Source organism: Maylandia zebra, linkage group LG18 (assembly GCF_041146795.1).
Source record: "Maylandia zebra isolate NMK-2024a linkage group LG18, Mzebra_GT3a, whole genome shotgun sequence".
In the NCBI taxonomy this organism is placed as follows: Eukaryota; Metazoa; Chordata; class Actinopteri; order Cichliformes; family Cichlidae; genus Maylandia; species Maylandia zebra.
Genome location: NC_135184.1, coordinates 15,042,782 through 15,061,521, shown reverse-complemented (window position 1 = coordinate 15,061,521; position 18,740 = coordinate 15,042,782). Strand labels below are relative to the sequence as shown.

At 40.2% G+C, this 18,740-nt stretch overlaps 1 protein-coding gene across 1 annotated transcript in view; it reads right to left on the bottom strand.

Moving 5' to 3' along the window:
- Nucleotides 1–18,740, bottom strand: part of egfra (epidermal growth factor receptor a (erythroblastic leukemia viral (v-erb-b) oncogene homolog, avian)) — a 44,730-nt gene that overhangs the window by 8,850 nt on the left and 17,140 nt on the right. Inside the window, exons 2-22 of the mRNA XM_004542875.5 lie at nt 15,044–15,195; nt 13,211–13,397; nt 12,965–13,090; nt 12,802–12,870; nt 12,472–12,590; nt 11,574–11,715; nt 10,506–10,622; nt 9,172–9,298; nt 9,012–9,085; nt 8,842–8,929; nt 8,527–8,726; nt 8,231–8,363; nt 7,728–7,818; nt 7,015–7,172; nt 5,350–5,388; nt 5,072–5,216; nt 4,842–4,964; nt 4,086–4,184; nt 2,534–2,719; nt 1,901–2,056; nt 340–415 (exon numbers count right to left, since the gene is read on the bottom strand). Coding sequence (XP_004542932.1) covers nt 340–415; nt 1,901–2,056; nt 2,534–2,719; nt 4,086–4,184; nt 4,842–4,964; nt 5,072–5,216; nt 5,350–5,388; nt 7,015–7,172; nt 7,728–7,818; nt 8,231–8,363; nt 8,527–8,726; nt 8,842–8,929; nt 9,012–9,085; nt 9,172–9,298; nt 10,506–10,622; nt 11,574–11,715; nt 12,472–12,590; nt 12,802–12,870; nt 12,965–13,090; nt 13,211–13,397; nt 15,044–15,195 — 2,607 coding nt within the window. The remainder of the gene's footprint in view (nt 1–339; nt 416–1,900; nt 2,057–2,533; nt 2,720–4,085; nt 4,185–4,841; nt 4,965–5,071; nt 5,217–5,349; nt 5,389–7,014; nt 7,173–7,727; nt 7,819–8,230; nt 8,364–8,526; nt 8,727–8,841; nt 8,930–9,011; nt 9,086–9,171; nt 9,299–10,505; nt 10,623–11,573; nt 11,716–12,471; nt 12,591–12,801; nt 12,871–12,964; nt 13,091–13,210; nt 13,398–15,043; nt 15,196–18,740) is intronic.

Below are 18,740 nucleotides of genomic sequence, written 5' to 3'. Positions count from 1 at the left end.
GTTGATGTGAAATTGTCCATCCGAGACTGCAAGCATGTAGGTGTGCGCTACCTAAAATTGCAGATGCTAACAAGATGTTCTCCCTTTTCACTCCCTGTTTGATGAGCTTTATTGACTCCAAAAACAACACGCTATCCGAAGCTTCAAAACGACTGCCCGCTCCCTGCCTCACTTTCTGTTAAAACGCTTTATTTAGCGATGAATGAATATTGCTCCAGTGAGAATGTCACCAATGCTCAGGAGCACGGAGGGCCAGCTGTTTTACTTATCAGAAGTTACACAAGGATTCGGGCTCAATCTGGGACAGCGCAAGCGAGGTTTTCTTTCCTTGTGACTCACCGTAACTCCATACGTCGCTCTGGTGCGTGTAAGTTCTGTTCAGGATCGACTCGAGAGCCATCCATTTTATCGGCACCTGTGGGAATAATCATTACAGTGTGATTAAAAAGAATGCAAAACCCGTGTGCACTTAAACTAATGACAAGTTACCCACTAACACATTTATAATGTATGGTGTGTATATCATGTTGCATATGCATGCATGGGATGAATTAAATGTGACACTACTGATAACAGTGAGTTTATTTTTTGGCATCACTTTGCATCAAGTATTTGCAGGGATGTTTTCAACTTAAAACGCTGCAGATCTTTATATTTCTGAAATTGATTAATGTCTCTGGCCAATTCATTAGAGTTTATGATGCAATTTTGCTGCCACCTAATGGTGAGATATACAAAAGTCTCTTTTTATTATTAACCTCTTGAGACCCGAACTCTTCCACAGCATGCATTTTTAATTTCTCTTTGATATTTGGGCATATTGGGACCCGATGAATGTAAAAACAAAGAATTACCAGATTTTTTTTAACTGATTTTTGTTTCTAAGAAAAATTAGGATATTCATTTAAAATGTTGATAGAACAGTAGCAGTATAATGTCCTCGTAAGTAGATATCAGGCCCTTGTAGAGCAAATTTTGTATTTTGGTCTAAATAACCCAAAATGTGATGTCCACATATGTGGATGCCAGGTCCTAGGAGGTTAAGGCAGACTTAAGGTATGTAAAGACCGTCACTGCCATAAGGGCAGTTTTTCTGCATAAGCCAATTATATATTTTTTAATTGCACTACACAAAAGAGTGTCTGAAGTTTAGTGATTCATCTGGATTTGTCCAGATGTTTCTTTTCCACACCTGCACATTTGGTGTTGACAGGCAATACAGAGAGATGTCTGGGCTGAATTTGTATTATATTATTTCTCCTAATTACATCTGATATAACATGCACTGCTCACCCTGTAGTTACAGGCACAAAAAAACAAACAGCACAGCATGTTCTTGAGTAAGGAATCCTTCAGTTTCCCAAAGGAAACAAAAGACAAGAAACCCTTTTGATTTGTCATTTCTCTCTGAATGTAATTCACTGACAGAAGCTATTTAAATACAGCACCACTTGCATGAGATACAGAACAAAACAAAGTACAAAAATATATCTTTTATGCAGTCGAGCTGAGTGAACTACAGGAAGCGGTCTGTCAGTTGGCAACTGGCTATAAATTCATTAAACAAGATCATGTTCATATTTAGGCCCATTTGTGTGCAGCAACAACTCTATCCATCAGTTTTCTTCCACTTATCTAATTCAGGGTTGTGAGGGGGCTGGAGCGTACACTCTAGACAGGCCACCAGTCTAATGCAAGGCTAACACAGAGAGACAGGAAACCATTCACACTCACATTCACTCTAAGGTCAATTTAGCATTGCCAATTAGCACAAACCCATCAGTGTCTTTGGACTGTGGGAGGAAGCCGAGTGGATTCTAAACTTCTGGGATCACCCGCTGTGATGCAACAGTGCTCACAACAACTGACTAATAAATAAAAAAAACAAAACCCAACTAACCTTTCCTCCATCCGCATGGTACTCTTTCTCATCTGCCTTTAGCAACTTGGCCAAACCAAAGTCAGTGATCTTGACATGTTGAGGAGTCTTCACCAGGACGTTTCTGGCTGCCAAGTCACGATGCACTAAGTGGCGCTCCTCCAGGTAGTTCATTCCCTTTAATCAAACAAATAGTGAAATACAGATTACATAAGAGCCGTGCTTTCACGGGCTCGCCGATATTGTTGGAAACGTGAAAACACCGCTTGCTCAGACAAAGTGAAAAATGACATCTGTCACGACAGACTTGTCATGATAATCTGATTACTCAGATAAAAGAAACGGTATTTCTTTACAAAAAACGGCTGTTCTTTATAAAACCTCTAACAAAAACGCTGACGACTTGACTCGCTCTGCAAATCTAAGTTTAAGCGTATGTTTTGAAATTGCACACCCACTAAGACTTAAACCCACAAAAGCATGTGATTAATATTATTGTTATTGAAAATAAAATAAATAAAATGCCTAGATTTATATCTTCATTGGCTGATACAGAGCTATGCGCATGTAAAACAACTCCAGCAACAACAGGTCCAACCTAATCAACAGATTACTCAACTGTAACGTGACACCTTTATGAACTTTCCCTCTTACCTTGGCTATCTGCACACACCAGTTGAGCAGGTACTGGGAGCCAATATTGTCCTTGTGCTCTTTGACATAATCCAACAGGCAGCCGTAAGGCATGAGCTGCGTTATGAGCTGCACCGTGGAGGTGAGGCAGATGCCCAACAGACGACACACGTGGGGGTGCTCCACACTGGCCATCACATAAGCTTCCTGTAAGATGACATAAATGATTTACATGATTTACAATTCAAAATTATGTTTATTTCTCTTCTTTACGTATTGGCTGTTTATGCAGCCCCTGAGCTCGTGTCTGCTTAGCGCCCTCTTCCTTTTAATGGACTTCTGCGAGGAAACCCGGTGATGGAAGCCATTTAGGAAATCCATGCCATGCTAGCATCGGATTCATGTAAGATTATTAAAAGAAAGAAACTTAAAAAGAAAACACAAGGTAAACAAATAACCAAGTGTTTAGGACACATACTTTTATGTGTGTTTAATTTCATTTTTTGCAAACTTTGTCCACATTTTGTAAGTAAGTAAGGGAAAGCACAGGTTCCCTTCAAGGTACAAAAGCAAAAAAATACATTTTTAATTATTCAAAGGTCCTGTGACTTATTGGCTGGTAGAGATATCCTTGTGAATGATAAACAAGACATTTTTTTAAATACCCGTTATCAGGCGATAAGTTTCTCAGGAGCAGTAATACAGCACCAACAGCTGTGTATTTTATTGCTCGACAGTGGAAATTATCAAAAGAGACAAAGTACTTTAAGAATTTAAAAAATGGGGATAAGGAAACCACTGCAAGCAGTAATTCAAACTGAACTTTATCTAGTTTCCTGTCATGAAAGCAGAAATGCATGCAAAATATTGTCTACACGCCTAATACGATATCAGTATTGCTCAATAAATTCTCGGCTTGGGGCTACGCAATTCAGACAGCCTGATGAAAACAAGGTTTCCAAACACGTTCTACTTTACAGTGAAAGACTGCCCTTAAGTTAAGAAGCTGAGAGGACATTTGTGTCCACCACAGCGAGTGGACGTGCAGTGACTGAGCAGCAGAACCACAAAATCACAGGATCCAAGATGCACATTTGTCTGTGTGCATAATGCATTTAACACAGGCTGCTTTCTCGGCACTGCATCAGCGCTGCATTCCTTTCCAGAACACCTCAGCCTTGGATTACACCAACGCCCACTCGCTGCCTTCCCATGAATTAATCCCATTTCCAGCAGTCCCATAAGATGAATGCCATGTAAACAGACACGTTCTCCATTACAAGGAAAAGTGGCCATTAGCTAGATTATAGGACACATTAGTGGAAACTTGACAACCAGCAGCCAACAACTGTCGCTCCTTAAGGCTGATGTAGTTTTGAGTCAAAATATTGTGATAATTCCTTAAAAAATGTGCGTAACATTTGTAACTTTTAAAATGTATACTTTCATTTCCAGCCCTTAACAGAAGGAGGCAGGGAGGGAGTATTTCAAATGAGCTGTTGTGTTCAGCTCCAATTTAGTATTACGGTAAGCACAGAGGCCAAAAATTACCACATAAAATGAGTGAACCTACATCCAAGATCTCCTTGTTTGCTTTAGGGGACGTGGCCTCTCTCAAAACCTTGATGGCGACCGGGATTTTCACGTCCTCTCCCTCCGGGACCCACAGACCCTGCATGGACACAAGCATTTTATTTTATGTGCTGCAATTAGACCTGAATCATCAAGTGAGCGCACAAGCATATGTGTAAATGTTAGCATACACTGTGCAGTACAAGTACAAATATTGACATGCATGTGCAAGCCAAAGCTACACCTGCTCTCAAACATACAGTAAACAGTGCATTTGTATTCTGCTTGCAGTCCATTCTTTGCAAAACTGTCCACACTACGAAGGTCAAAAAGCGACAAACAGGCAGAAATACAAAGCAGAACATCGAGCTGACCTACAGTCTCTCCCTCTCTCTCTGGAGAGTTACGCTAACCTAAAACCGAACCCTAAAATAAATGGTTAACCTTGAGGAGACCAGTGTTTTGTCCCCACAGGGAAGGAGAGTTTCCAGAATGTCACTGCATAAACGCATAAACCCAAATTAACACACGAGCACCGAAAGTGAGACTGAAGTCACCCGTGCATGATCTGGCTTGTTAAAAATGTGGTTTTATAACAGAAAAATTGACAACAGATGTAGCAGATGAGTGAAAACGCTGACGGTGTGTTGGTTCTGGCTCTGAGAGAGACCCAGATTCAGTAAAGCTCAGCACTGGGGTTCAATTATAAGAAAAAAGAAACAACTCCAGGGTGCCGCTTTTTGTTTTGTTTTTTTACCTTGTAAACAGTACCAAAAGCTCCTGATCCCAGCACCTTGATTTTCTTAAACTCGGGTTCCTTCAGGATCCGCAGCAGAGCCTGGTTCGGTGCCTCTCCACTGGGAGTGAGGGGTTCGACCAACTAGAGAGAAGAAATCACAGTCTTGCATATTGTCTCAGCTGTAAATGAATGCTGACATTTCCTTCATCATCTTAATGTACTCCTCCAAGCGCGGTGACTCAGCTTACCTCTCTCTCTTGGAGCAGTCTACGCATGGTCCTCTTCCTCTTGATGTGGCGTCGGCGGAGCAACACAAAAACAGACAGGCCTGCGATGAGAGCGGCCAGCAGCCCACCGACAACACCAGCCGCGACCATGGAAAGACCAAGGGGGCTGAAAAACAGGAAGGGGGGGGAGGTTGTCAAACAGAGTGCGTTTGTGAGTTTCAGCAGAAATGTGATTAACACATCTACCTCAGTTAACTTATCCCTAAGAAGTGGTGATCTGTGTTGCTGTGTTTACTCACCCTTTGCTGTGGCAGCCTTCAAGACCTGGTCCAATGCACCTGTAAACAAATGAGTGCGAAGAGTCTAATGCAACTGACAAAATCAGCACAGAGGGATTGTTTTCCTATGAAAAACCCTTTGCAACCAATCAGAAACCAATGCTGTTGCCACGCTTATGTTTCCCAGCGTACTTGATTTCATTTCTGCCACATAAAGCACCAAAATCGTCTGTAAAATGCCTACAAAACTAAATACTTTCAATCAATGCATCAGTCACTGGGGTCAACTGGGGACTGTTTATTTCCACGCAGTCCAGTGGTTTATTTATGAAACTACTAAACCCAGTTGTGGAAACACATATCCTATTCTTCTTCGCAACAGTCACTGAGGCTCATTTACACAGCAGCTTTCGGTGGTTTAAAGGTATCTCAGACGACTTCCCAAGTTACTCATTGGGCTTAACACTGATCCTCTATCATTGTGAAAACTGTGTCTGCTTTTAGTTCTGCTGTTGCTATTATTTCTTTGTTCTCAAAAGTACTACAGACTTGCAAAAACAACATATAGTTGTCTGAAAAGGAAAGTTTTTCACAGGAATCTAATCCAGTCCTCTCAAGGAATTCAGCTAATCAAAAGCACTTTAACTGATCACCACTAAGTGTGAGAATCTCTGGAGCATTCAGGTGTGTGTTAACAAAATGCCACAAGCTTCCCAGGATTGTACACCAGCAAACTCACCCCAAGGTCAGAGAAACTGGAAAAAAATTCCACGAGCTACATCTCAGACTCTACAGGCCTCAGTTAGGATGTTAAATGAAAGTGAAGTTCATGATAGTACAATCAGAAAAAGACTAAGTATGGCTTGTTTGGAAAATACCTCTTCCTCTAAAAAACCCTCCAAAAACATACTTGAACACAATCAAAGGTAGACCTGCTGCGGGGCTCTCGAGGGGAGTCGACCTAGCTCACCCAATCAGTGAATTCTCCTTCTTGATCTATTCTGGCAGGTATTCAGAAAATCTGGTACCGTATGTTTCAGTTTTCTCCATGTTTACCTTCTCATACTGTCTCTGATGGGTCTCCAAGGAGGTCCAGAGGACTTGTGTACCTCACTCCCTGTCAATTAGCCCATCTTTTTGCCATGAGGGCTCTGAAGCAATCAGGTGGTCTTTGTCTTCCACCAAAATACGCTCAAAGACAGAAAAACCTTTATTTAAAAAACTCATATGAGGCCTCTATTCTTGTGTTTAACAAGATTTACTATAAGACATGAGATAATTTTCCTTTGGTATAGCTGAGGTGTTATATATACTTTTGCTATTGCTGCTGAAGGTGCCTATACAAGCCACAGCATCACAAGGTGTTCTTAGTTCTTCACAGAGAGCCTCCTCACATGACTGTAAACCTTCTAGGTCCAAAAAGCATTTAAAAGAAGAAGAAATTAAGTCAGACATAATCGGTTTGTTTTAAATTGAAAAACACACAAAACCACACAAAAGTCCTGCAGTCTAGAACAACAACTCGTCTCTTGGGGTGTCTGATTTTAATCAGAAGTCCAAGAACCGCCTCAGCAGACGCTTCAAGCTCGGGGCACATTTCTGCATCAGTGCTACAACAGACAAATGTTTCCAAAACAGAGAAAATGCCTGTGCCTGTTCTCAGGTCAGCTGAGCAGTGCTTTTTACCCCTGAGTGCAGTTTTTGTGGCATTGCTGGCACACTTTCTGTTCATCTGCATATTTCCACACTAGTGCGTCGTCCTCCCCCAGCACGCCTTGGGGACAGCGGGGCACGCAGAACAGTCCATCTTTGAAGTTAGCACATTTAGTGCAGTTAGCAGACTCCTGAAAGTGGAAAAAAAAGAAGATAAAGATTTATTATGTTTACGACTCTATTGAGAGCAGTTATAAATATTTGGTAAACTACACTGTCTCATAGTAATAATTTCTCAAAGCAAATGTTTGGCAAATACAACCAAGTTAGATCTTTCTTTTCTTTTCTTCATCTTTAATTTTTTTTGGTTCAGGCTAGTGAAAAGACGATTCAATGCACTGATCATGCCTGAATAAAATAGCGGTAATTTAATACGTTTCCCAGATCTGCCTCCCACTCTCTCTTTGTCAGGTTGTGCTTCTGTTTTTGATAATTAGAGGGTTTATTTCCCAGTTATCAAAGTAAAAGAAAAAGAAAACAACCAGATTGCACATTTTGTGGCTGCGCTGCATTACAGCCGATCAAAGCTGCTGCTGACTGACAAATCCGCAGAACTAACGTGTCTGGATTGGATTTCACGCTGTGCAAATGTTAATCTCTTCTAAGCAACGCTCACAGAACTGTTTAACACAACTGCAAAGTGTTTTGTTTTGTAATATTAGTTTAGCTGCTGATGGCAAACATACAGGCGCGCTGCAGGTTGCGGTCCCGTTCATGTGCTGACACTCGGGGTGGCACTTGATGCAGGTTTTATTCACAGCTGTCTCGCGCGGCTCTCTGCAAAAACAAGAAAGAAAAAACAAACAATAAAAAGCATGACATGCCTAGTTTGAAACTATTATATGTGTTTTATTTTTAAAGTTTTTTTGAGGACAGGAGTTAAACTGTAAGCACGTCGAGATTCTTTGTTGGACAGAGGTCTCCGAAGATAAACAGATGTGAGCGACTGTGTCGTTTCGCCTCCAGTGTTTGTCTTAAATCCACTGGAGACTGAATTTCAAAATGCTTCGGATCATATCTGCTTTTCTTTTTCTGTCAATTAATTCTCAGGATCGTGTAGCGTCAAAGTCTTGGAAATACAAAAATAGACTCTGAAGGAGTGAACTGTACAGCATGGAGACCTGCTGTGTTTTTAGCTTGTTTGTTTTTCAAAGCTTATTAAAGGCAGTCAGAGAGATGCCTCCCTCACCCCTCCAGGATGTTGCAGGAGTCGACGCAGCTCCCGTCGCGCTTGTAGTCGCGGCACAAAATGCACATACTGGGGCCCGGACCCCAGCAGCCGTCCGCCGTGCACTTCTTGTCGCAAGTGTCGTTTCTCAGAGCTGAAACCCAAACACACAATCTCAGCGAGAGCTCTTTCCTGCATAATTATCCAATTTTGAAATTAAGATCCTGTAATTAAATCTTACTCGTGCAGCGCATAATCAAAAGCAACAACAACAGCAAAGATCCGACTGAAGCCGGTGTGAGACAAACAGAATTTACCGCAGGTGGCAGCGTTGGCATTGCCCTCTATATTAACAGTTTGGTGTGGTGATTTGAAAAGCTTCTGCCAGTGCTTTGCATCGGTGTAACAGAGTTCAGAGTTCTTAGAGACAAACACATCTCCATCACTGATTTCTCTGAGGGACCTCAGGCCCAGGTGGGTGATATGTAGACCAGCCACAACCAAACTGCGGCTTCCGCTACCAAATGGGAAACGAGAACAAAATAAGAAGAAGAAGAAAAAAGAAAACATTTTGTGACGGGTTGAATAACACTGCGGTTTGAATCAACAGGGGGTCTTTACAAGGAACATACCGTTTAGTTCTCCCCCGAACGACCTCCAGATTCTCAAAAGGACTCAGTGAGCTCATGGTATTTGGCCACGTTTGAATCCACAGGTACCCTGAAGCAACAAGGTTTGTTAACCTTAAAACTGTTTAGATGCACGCATTTAGATGCATGACTCAGCCCTTACGCAGTCTTACCAGTAATTTCTTTAACTGTCTTAAACACATTAAGCTGGGCAGGATCCATCTTTGGTGTTTTGGTGTATTGATCCCTGAAAATGAGAAAATACACCGTACTGACTGCTGATAAAGGTGATCGAGCACAAAGGCAGCAATGCTAGTCATAGCCCAGACTTACCCATTAATTGATGTGTGGATGATGTCGATGTTTCCATTGATTTTGGTGCAGTTTTCAAAGGAGCCGATGTTTGTGGCATTGATAGACAGAGTGTGAACCAAGTCTCCTGTTCCAAGTCCATTACACACTAAAAAAAACATTAAAAAAAATACTACGGTAGTTAATAACAATAAAAAATAATCATAATAGTTTAATAATAGTTTCTCATAGATTTTGGTCCATATTAATGTGATAGCATCACACAGTTATTCCCGATTTGTCATTTCAGTACAGCGAACTCAAAATGTTCAAGAATCCAATTTCAGATAATTTCAGTTTTGTGATGTGAAATATTATCTCGCTAGAAGCAACCATCAGAAGATGGGAACACTGTGGTCAAGGGGAAGACATGGTCAGCGGCAGCATTAATTGCATAGAGATCTGCAGCTAACTGGGTATTTTCTCTGTGGATCAGCAGTTTCTGAAATACTCAGAGCAACCCGTCTGGTGCAATCAAAGTCACTAAAATCTTGCCCATTCTGATGCTCACCTCAGCAGGTCATCTTGAACATAAGCCACACCTAATGAAGTGAGTCAGTGCATAAAATATAGCCTATAAATTTTCACCAAATCAATAATATTTGCTTTTTTATTCATCTCAGTTGTTTAAAATTCCTCTGAATATACGTAGGATGCATGACATGTCTTTGAAATCGAAATCTTATGTGCATTTAGAGCATGTGTCTAATATGCATTCATTCATCATAAAGATTCAGGAGTTACATACATTTTAACAAGTCGGTGCATAAAATCTGGCCTATGAGTTTTCACCAAAACAATACCATTTGCTTAAAAAAAAATCATCTCAGTTGTTTAAAATGCCTTAAAATGACTGAGTTTAATAAAAATGTTGTTCAGTTGTATCTGTGCTCCTCTGAATATAAAACCAAACAGAAATAGCTTAAGGATGAGTGACATGTCTTTGAAATCGAAATCATATGTGCATTTAGTGCATGTGTCTAATGTGCATTCATTATAAAGATTCAACTTGGCAGGAGTTATATACATTTCCATTAGAACGTACAGTGTGGTAAACATGCTCCCGTCCCAACTTTTTGAAGACGTTTGCATCAAGTTAAAAACAATGAAACATTTGTTTTCCTTCACTCTTTTCAATTAAAAAGGGTTAAATTATTTACAAATTACTGCATTCTGTCGTATTTACATTTTACAGCTTAACCTCTGTGAAAACAACATAATAAGAAATTGTTCTTAGCGTAGCTACAAACAGTTTGTTTTTTGTACACGGTGAGAAATATTTGTCCAGATTGCACAGTAACAGCTTATCTTCTTACCTTTTGGACACAGCCCGTCACACTTGGCGCACTTCCTGATTCCTCCTACCTCCACCTCATATGTGTTATCGTTGCACGTCCGCACACATGCGCCGTAATCAGAAATAATATAATTACCTGGAAGAATATGCAAAATATAAGCTGCTGCTGCTGCTGATAATCTCATATTCATGTGCACTAGATGGATCTTAAATCATCTTAAAATCATATTAAAATATCTGGGGGGAAAAAGCTTTTTTGTAGCAAATAATCTTTTATTAGTTATACAGCAGCTTAACTAGCAATGTTGCTGAACTGCAGAGCTCCTTCAGTGACAGACTGCTGCATCCTAGATGCATGAAGGAGCGTTTCCGCCCTGCAGCTGTCAGATTGTACAATCAAAACCGCTCCCAACAAACACATTTGAACATGTTTGTTTACATACATATTTAATTTTAATAACTGTACAGTACTCTGCTTTTGGTAACTATTGTCCTTGATGTAAATATGTAAAAAAAAGGTGTATGTTTCTGTTCTGTTTCCTGTGTCCTGTTTGTTTGTATATGTGTTTTTTTCTTGCTGCTGTTACAACCAAATTTCCCCTTGTAGGACAATAAAAGGATTATTCTATTCTATTCTCTATTCTAATGCATAATGATGACAGAATATAAACACAGAAATACAGGGACACACCTGTGCAAGTTAAAATGATAAAACGCAGTTGTTGCATTAACACACTCTCAATCATTTGCTTTTCTTGTTTATACAGTTTAAAATTAAACTTGGACAAACTGTCACGACTGAATGTCTAACCACCCTGAAGGACAACCTGGGCAACTGTTCTGCAAGTCAGCATGCCGCAATATGGAACAAAAGTGTAATCATGCATGATGAGCTTCATACTGCCGATTGGGACCCATTATTTTACTTTTATTTATCTTGACTGTCGAGACATAGCTACAATGCACGCATCAATGTAGGCTAATGTAATATATCTGTCTAGCAGGATTAAAAGTTTAACTGAAATTGGCAAAAAAAAACCTAAAATAAAAAAAACCTAAACATTTATCTGGTTAAAGCCGGCCTTACGTGGGCAGCTTTTGACACAGGTGGCCCCGAAGCTGTACTTTCCATGCGGATTAGGAACCAGCTGGTGCAGGTTGGGGTCGTAACGATGAAGGCCTGGGCAGGAGTCCTTACACACCCCATCATCCTGGAAGTCCCGACAGGCCTGCAGCACAAACAAGCGTCATCTAGCACACTGGGACCAAAACAGAGCCCCGCACTAATGATAACACTGCATTCCTTTATCACAGCCTTGGCTTAATACTCATAGCTGCACAGAGAGGCAGAACAGACGCTGTTATTCAAGGCACTGCCAAGTGCAAGATCTAATCAGACGCTCCACATCTCATCTCTACTGAAACCAATAACAAACTTCGGATGATAAAAACAGATGTCTGAGAGTGAGAGCTTTATTCTGTTGGAAGGTCTTCTTCAGGAACCTACAGAGTAGCAGAATTACGTAGTGTAGTGTTGCACTTAGGAACAGTTTTTTATTAGTTTTGGTGTCTTTGTGTTGGTTTCTGTTTGACTGGGAGTCTTACACTCACCAGGTACACCTGTTCCATTTCTTGTTAATGCAAATATCTAATCAACCAATCACGTGGCACTAATGGCTGCTCCTATTAGCTAAAAACAGGAAAATTAGGGTACAATTCAAACAAGGTTCACCAAAATTGGACAAAAGAAGATTTTGTGTCGCAAAATGTGTGTGATGCTATCATGTCAGCATGAACCAAAATCTCTGAAGAAAGTTTCTAGTACCTTGTAAAATCAATGGCATGAATAATTAAGGTCATTTAAGACAAAAGGGGATCCGACCTATATTAGCAAGGCATAACTAAAACATTAGCTGGTGAACACAGGCCTTGGTCACATGTTTGTATGATATCACACAGTAACATTAAAAGTGCCTTTGTCTCACCAGACAGTCTTCAGCTCTGGGTCCCGTGCACCCCGCGGCACAATGCTCATTGCAACAGTCACTCGGTGAAGGTCCTTTGCACCTCTTGGAGCACTGCTGGGCACAGTTCAGCTTTGTCACTGGAGATGAGAGCAGCAGAAGTTGAGTGGAGTGTCCAAGCCCAGGAATGAATTTGTTCTTCTTTTGATTCTGATGCCCTATCATCACCGTGCATTACAGTACTTTAAACATGTTCAAATTATGAAAAATTGGAGGATTGTGCGCACAGATTTGTTTTACCTTGCTCTTGTTTGCAGTAAATAAGCTAACAATTAATAAAACAGTGCTTACAAGTCTGACAGTTTTCAGGACCAGGTGCCCAACATGAGCCATTGAAACAGCCTGAGTCACATTTTCCACCTGTTGAAAAAGAAACATTGCGAAGCACCAAATTAAAAACCTTTTAACTCACAACAAATTATATCTCTGTCTTCTGGTGTAAAGTAATACTTACAATTTTTGTTTTTGCTAGGAGTTGGATCAATGCTGATGTTTCCAACATTAACAATATCAGACCACTGGATTGTTTCCACATTGCAAAGCTGGTTGGTCAGAAATTTTACTCCTCCTTTAAGAATTTCTGCAAAAAGAAAACTTCATATGAACTACTACGCAAACATGCACACGTTGGAATATTTACATAGTTTGTAATAATACTGAGTATCATATAAAACATGATTATATTTAGGGGTTAACCTACCTGTCAGGCTGGTCAGAAGAATCTGATCGGTGCCCTTATTTGTAGATTTGTTATAATTAGAAATCACAGAAAGAGCAAAACTTCCATCATAGAGAGAATGGCCTCGAATGATGCGCAGGTTCTCCAGAGGAATCCTGGATACTGTATTGAGGGCGATCAGGACGTAGCCACCAACTTCTTTGATTGACTGGAACGAAAAAAAGACAAACTTCATTTTTGAATTAAAAAAACAAAAACTTTTGTATTTTCTGAACGACCTGCATTTATATACATTTACATTAATATTTTAAGAGAAAACTGTGAAACTGGTGGTCCATAACACTGGTAGACAAAGATTAATCCTATTTTTATTGTGCTAGAGTCACATTCAGTTTGTCTGATAGAGGTGTGTAAATTAATGTTCAGAAGCACAGGGACACCTACACATATCACCTAAATGAGCTGCTTAGACATTGAAAAATACCATGAAGCTCCCAGCACACAGGTTTTGTGCTGATGTTAATACCAGAGGATGTTTAAACCTCCTCTGGCAGAGTGTTGGTGACTTTTGCACACCGTGCTCCTCAGGTACTGGTGACTGGTAACTTGCCACTTTCAGGCTGAGTTTCACTTTCCAATAACAGCACATAGAGTTGATGGTGGAATAAATTTCACAAACTGACTTGATGCAACAGTGGGATCCTAAAATAGCACCAAAGTCAAATTCAGTCTTTTCTTTCCCCATTCTTTCACAAATGTTTGTAAATGCAGACTGCATTGGTAGGCGTTCGATTTTACACGCCTGTTGCAATGGGACTGAAAACACTTGGGTTCAAAGATTAAGAGGTCTGGCCCAAATACTTTTGTTCATACAGTGTATGTGATGGATGCTAAAAATAAGAAAATATAAATAAAAGCTATGAGATGTATGGTTAACTCCACAATGTCAACTCTAAATCTTATAAATCAAATCGGGTTTTCTGTCCAACTAGAATAAGACTCACAGTTGTTTGTATTTGCTAACCAGTCAAGTTTCACTTTATATGTCATCCCTTTAATTCTATTCTGTACTATTCTGGTGAAAAGCGGTCATCAATAGCATATGAATGCTTAAGTTATGGCAAAATAATGTGTTTCATGAAGTCAGGGTGACCTTTATTTTTGACATCTTTCTTGAGATATTTCATGTAAAGGATTCCTTCGACGCGCTCTTCACATATCAAATACATAAGAAATAGACAGATGTGCTCACAAGCCAAAAACATGTGTCGATGGCACTGAATCATAAAACTTTCAGCCAAACTATATTGCCTCAGGTCTACCTCTAGGGCTACAGACAGCCCACCAGTAGAATGGTTAGCACAGTATGTACAGTATGTTGCTCAATAGGTAATACACAGAGCCACAATAGAGATGGGCTAATCTGAACTGTGGACGCTGGGCAGGTCCAAAGTGATGAGAGAGAAAAGTAAGGATGAAAAAATAGGACTCTAAAAGTGACATCATTTAAGACACTTCCTCTTAATATCAGTGGAAATAAAGCCTTAAAACCTCTGAATAATATCTGCTGACTGTATGCTTTTCTGTCTTTGTGTGTGCAACCCTTCATGAGAGTGTGTGTGCCCAGTGTGCAAACCCCTATACAACCTTAAGCAAAGCTCCATCCACAGCATTATAAATACACCGAATCATCATACCTATTCACTCTCCACTGATTTTAATTATCTGAACTGAAGCGATGCAAGAGGCTACACACATCCAGTATAAGGGGCTTGGACAACTTCTAATCGCACTCTTTCTCTAATCTGCTATATACATGCTTATCCTCAACTCCTAACAAAGTGCGGCTTTTACCCGGAGGAAGGACAGGTCACGGTGATCCTCCATGTGTGTGATCTCCAGGTTCTCCAAGACTACGGTGCAGTTGCTGTAGGTCTTCACCATGTTCCTGTAGTGGTCCTCTTTAGTTCCCAAAAGGTTTAAACGATTGGTTACACCTTGGCACACTGCAAGAAAGGAGAATTCATCATTGTTTCATTTAAATGTTAAAAGATTCAGATTGTAAATCATGTGGAATTGCAGTGGAGAGTCACCAAAGTATTTAAACCAAGGCCCACAGTGCAATCAGTCAGAAACAGAAACATTCCCTGCTTATGCAACATGCTGGCTCCATTTATGGCTTTCTGTGTGTGTGTGTGTGTGTGTGTGTGTGTGTGTGTGTGTGTGTGTGTATCTCTGTTGGAGAATTTAGTCTGTGCAGTCATAACTTGGCATGCTTTCATGTGAAAATAACAGATCTGGGCTGCATCTGCAACAAAATCAAATCTCAGTGACGAGTTAAGTTCTGGCCCGCGAGTCAAAGTCAGCTGCGTGTTTTTATGCTGGCAAAGGTCTCAATCTTTCCACTTGTATGAAGGCTGGTTAAAACAATCCCTGTGACCAGTAAGTCCAACCCATTGTGGTATTCTCCAGAAAAGTTCTGGTGTGTCACAAATTCCATGACAGTTGTAGGTTTTTGTTTTTTTGGAGAGGAGATTCACATGTCTACATCTCAAAATTAAAAGTCTAATTTCTAGTTTAACCATATTTGACTCAATCGCAGGATTCATGACATGACGAAATGACAATTTAGTGCTTAAACAATGTTGATAAATGAATGCTCTCTGAGTTTTCAGCTCCCAGAGAACAACTATGGGCTGATAAATTCGCCTATTTAATGTTACGTAATACAATGAGTGAATAAGGAAGGTAGTGCAACAAACAGGGAGGCTCTTTTTTTTTGTTTTAATGAATGAATGGATTTTATTTAGAACAGCTCATCTTCTCTTATGCATGTTTAGGCCCCAAGCTGGTCAAACAGGTTCTGACTGGCAATGAAGAGAGAGCCATCAGTTAATCACCGCAACAGCTTTTTAACACACACACACACACACACACACGCACACACACACATACAGTGTATGCACGCATAATAAGCAAGTAATTGATTGAGATTTAAATGATGGGTTCACTTGAGCAATTAACTCTGAAAAACAAAATATTCCTCCTCGTGATTATTAGAAATTGCGGTGCTGGCGTAATCCCTAAAGCACATTCCCAAACATGCCTGCTCTTGACAAAAGAAAGCCAAACAACTTGGTCCGATTTCTCAGACACACCTCACAACACATAACAGCTCATGCAGTTGTGCTAACCAAGACACATGTGATTCACATCACTGAGGGAAAAGAACAGGGTTTCTCAACTGGTATCAAAGGATAAAACTGCGTTTTTCAATCGCACTGTGTGTTTTACTTATGATGTTGTGCTGGGTTCATACACAATAAGCGCAAAAGGAAGCTAATCAGTGAGAATTAGGCACAAACAGCTGTCAACCGCCCTCCCTCTTCTTCCTCCTCATTAGCTGGTCCCTGAGGGTTCTCCCTGACATGAACCCTGCAGTCCAGCAGCCCAACACCAGAGTAACAGAGGCAGATGAGCAAAAGCAAGCTGACAGTTTTAATTAGAAGAGCCACGTGAGTTGTAATTAGCCCTCTAATTATTACTCAGATTGTGAAAACCAAACTGTAATAAACAAAAGGTTGTCGGGTTTTTGCAGCTGTGAATATTAATAAACCTGATCTGAACATCGTGAATGCTATTTTGCAAACAGAGACAATCACTTAGAGTATATATACATGCATATCTCCCAGTTATATATAAGCAGCCTGCTCCCTTTTTGAGTTATGAGCAGTGAAGGTGGAAAAAGACAGGTGAGGCTGATGGTTCAACAAATCTCCTCCAAGGGAAGATCAGACCTTGAGTGCCAAACAAGGAAGTAAAGCAAACAGCCAATTGGCCGAGCAAGCAGGCACACAGCCACAGTAAAGGTTCTCCTTGTCCACTTGGTGATTTCACAACTCTCTTGCAGGTGGTAAATGATCTGATATTCTATGACCATAAATGGACTTCCAGGAGCAACAAAAGAAAAAACAAATGAGGTCAAGCTGTGGGACATAATTGTTAAAATCTGAAAGAGTGCTCTATAATTGTGCTGGGAATAATTTGTGTTAGACTTTAACCTGGGAACCTTCTCCAAGTGAAAATGACTCATGTTGAATCACATTTACAATAAAAGTTTGCAGACGTGGTAAGCTACCTTCGCTCTGAAAGAGACAAACTGTTGCTAGTGAGGAAATGAACACGCAGACTGGAAATGACAGGAACCTGTTTAGTTGCTTTTTTAGTCCATAAACCGTTGATTCTGAAATGTAACCTACTGTCTGCAGCCTGCTATAATGCAAGGTTAAGGGTGGGGTTTCTTATGATGTAACTGATACTGTGACAAAGACTAATTGCAGATTGCTTCACTCATTCCAGCTGTACTGTCGTCACAAAACGTCCAGGAGGTAGGTGCAGGGAGTGGTACGGCATGAGTGTGCGGGTGTGTGCACTAGCATATATGCAAGTGTGCAACACTCTAAGCGGCACAAGCTGGATTGAGCTCCGTTGATCAGCACCCAGTCAGAGAATGACAAAGGACCTGATAAACCCGATCACGAGTCATCTAAACTTGCAGAAACGTCCAGTCGCATGTTTTGATGTTTACTTGGGAACTAGTGCTGGAAGTCGAAGGTGTGCGGGCACATATCTGTTTCTGGAGGCTATGGCATCTGCACCACTACATAAAAAAGAAACCATTGTTTAGTATTTGAGATAATTATCTCATTATGTCTTTAATAAACATTTACAAAGAGAATACAGAATAGAATAACTTTATTAACCCGATCAATGGAAAATTGTCTTTGGTTCACCATTCATACATACACACATACAAAACAACAATAAATAAACAGTATTGGTAATGACCAAAGTCCTTCTTCCCCCAAAGGGGGTTAATCGGTTGTCTGTCTGTCTGTTTGTTCGCAGCTTAGCACACACAACATGAATATATCTTAAAATCTTTAATTTTTTCAGCTTCTGGAAGCCAAAAAAATTCTGCCAATCCTGCTTCAATCATATGGATAAAGATAATAAAATACACCATTTTAATATGTAATACTTTAAGGTCATGGTCAAAGCTCAGTCATCAGCGTGTTGTATACAAAAGGCTGATGTCAGCATGTTGTAATAAAAACATCATAAAACACCAGAGTTTTAGTAGGCTATGGCCCTTGCCCTTCAGGGGAAGTTGTGCTCTCTGGTTGCTCTTGTTTGCTGTGTTGCTGTAATAAATCAGTGTGTGCAAGCCGTCTTTAATCAAAATGCTATGCTAAAGTGCAATTATTGTTGTTATGCATGAATCTTTAATTTTACTGTTTTGCAAAAAAGCTGAAAATACACCACACAAGTAATGGATTCCTGAAGAGAAAACGTATATTTGCAGTTGAATGTTCTGTTCATTTTTTACTTCTCAGAGAAGTCCTGTGTGCCAGCTCAAATATAGGTGACTTTGGTTTGTTATTTGCCTAATAAAGAACAACATCTTTTATATTTTTTCAACATTTTTTGATGACAGATTTAGAAAAGATTTCTGTTTTTTTGGTTTTTGTTTTTACGACAGGTGCTCTAT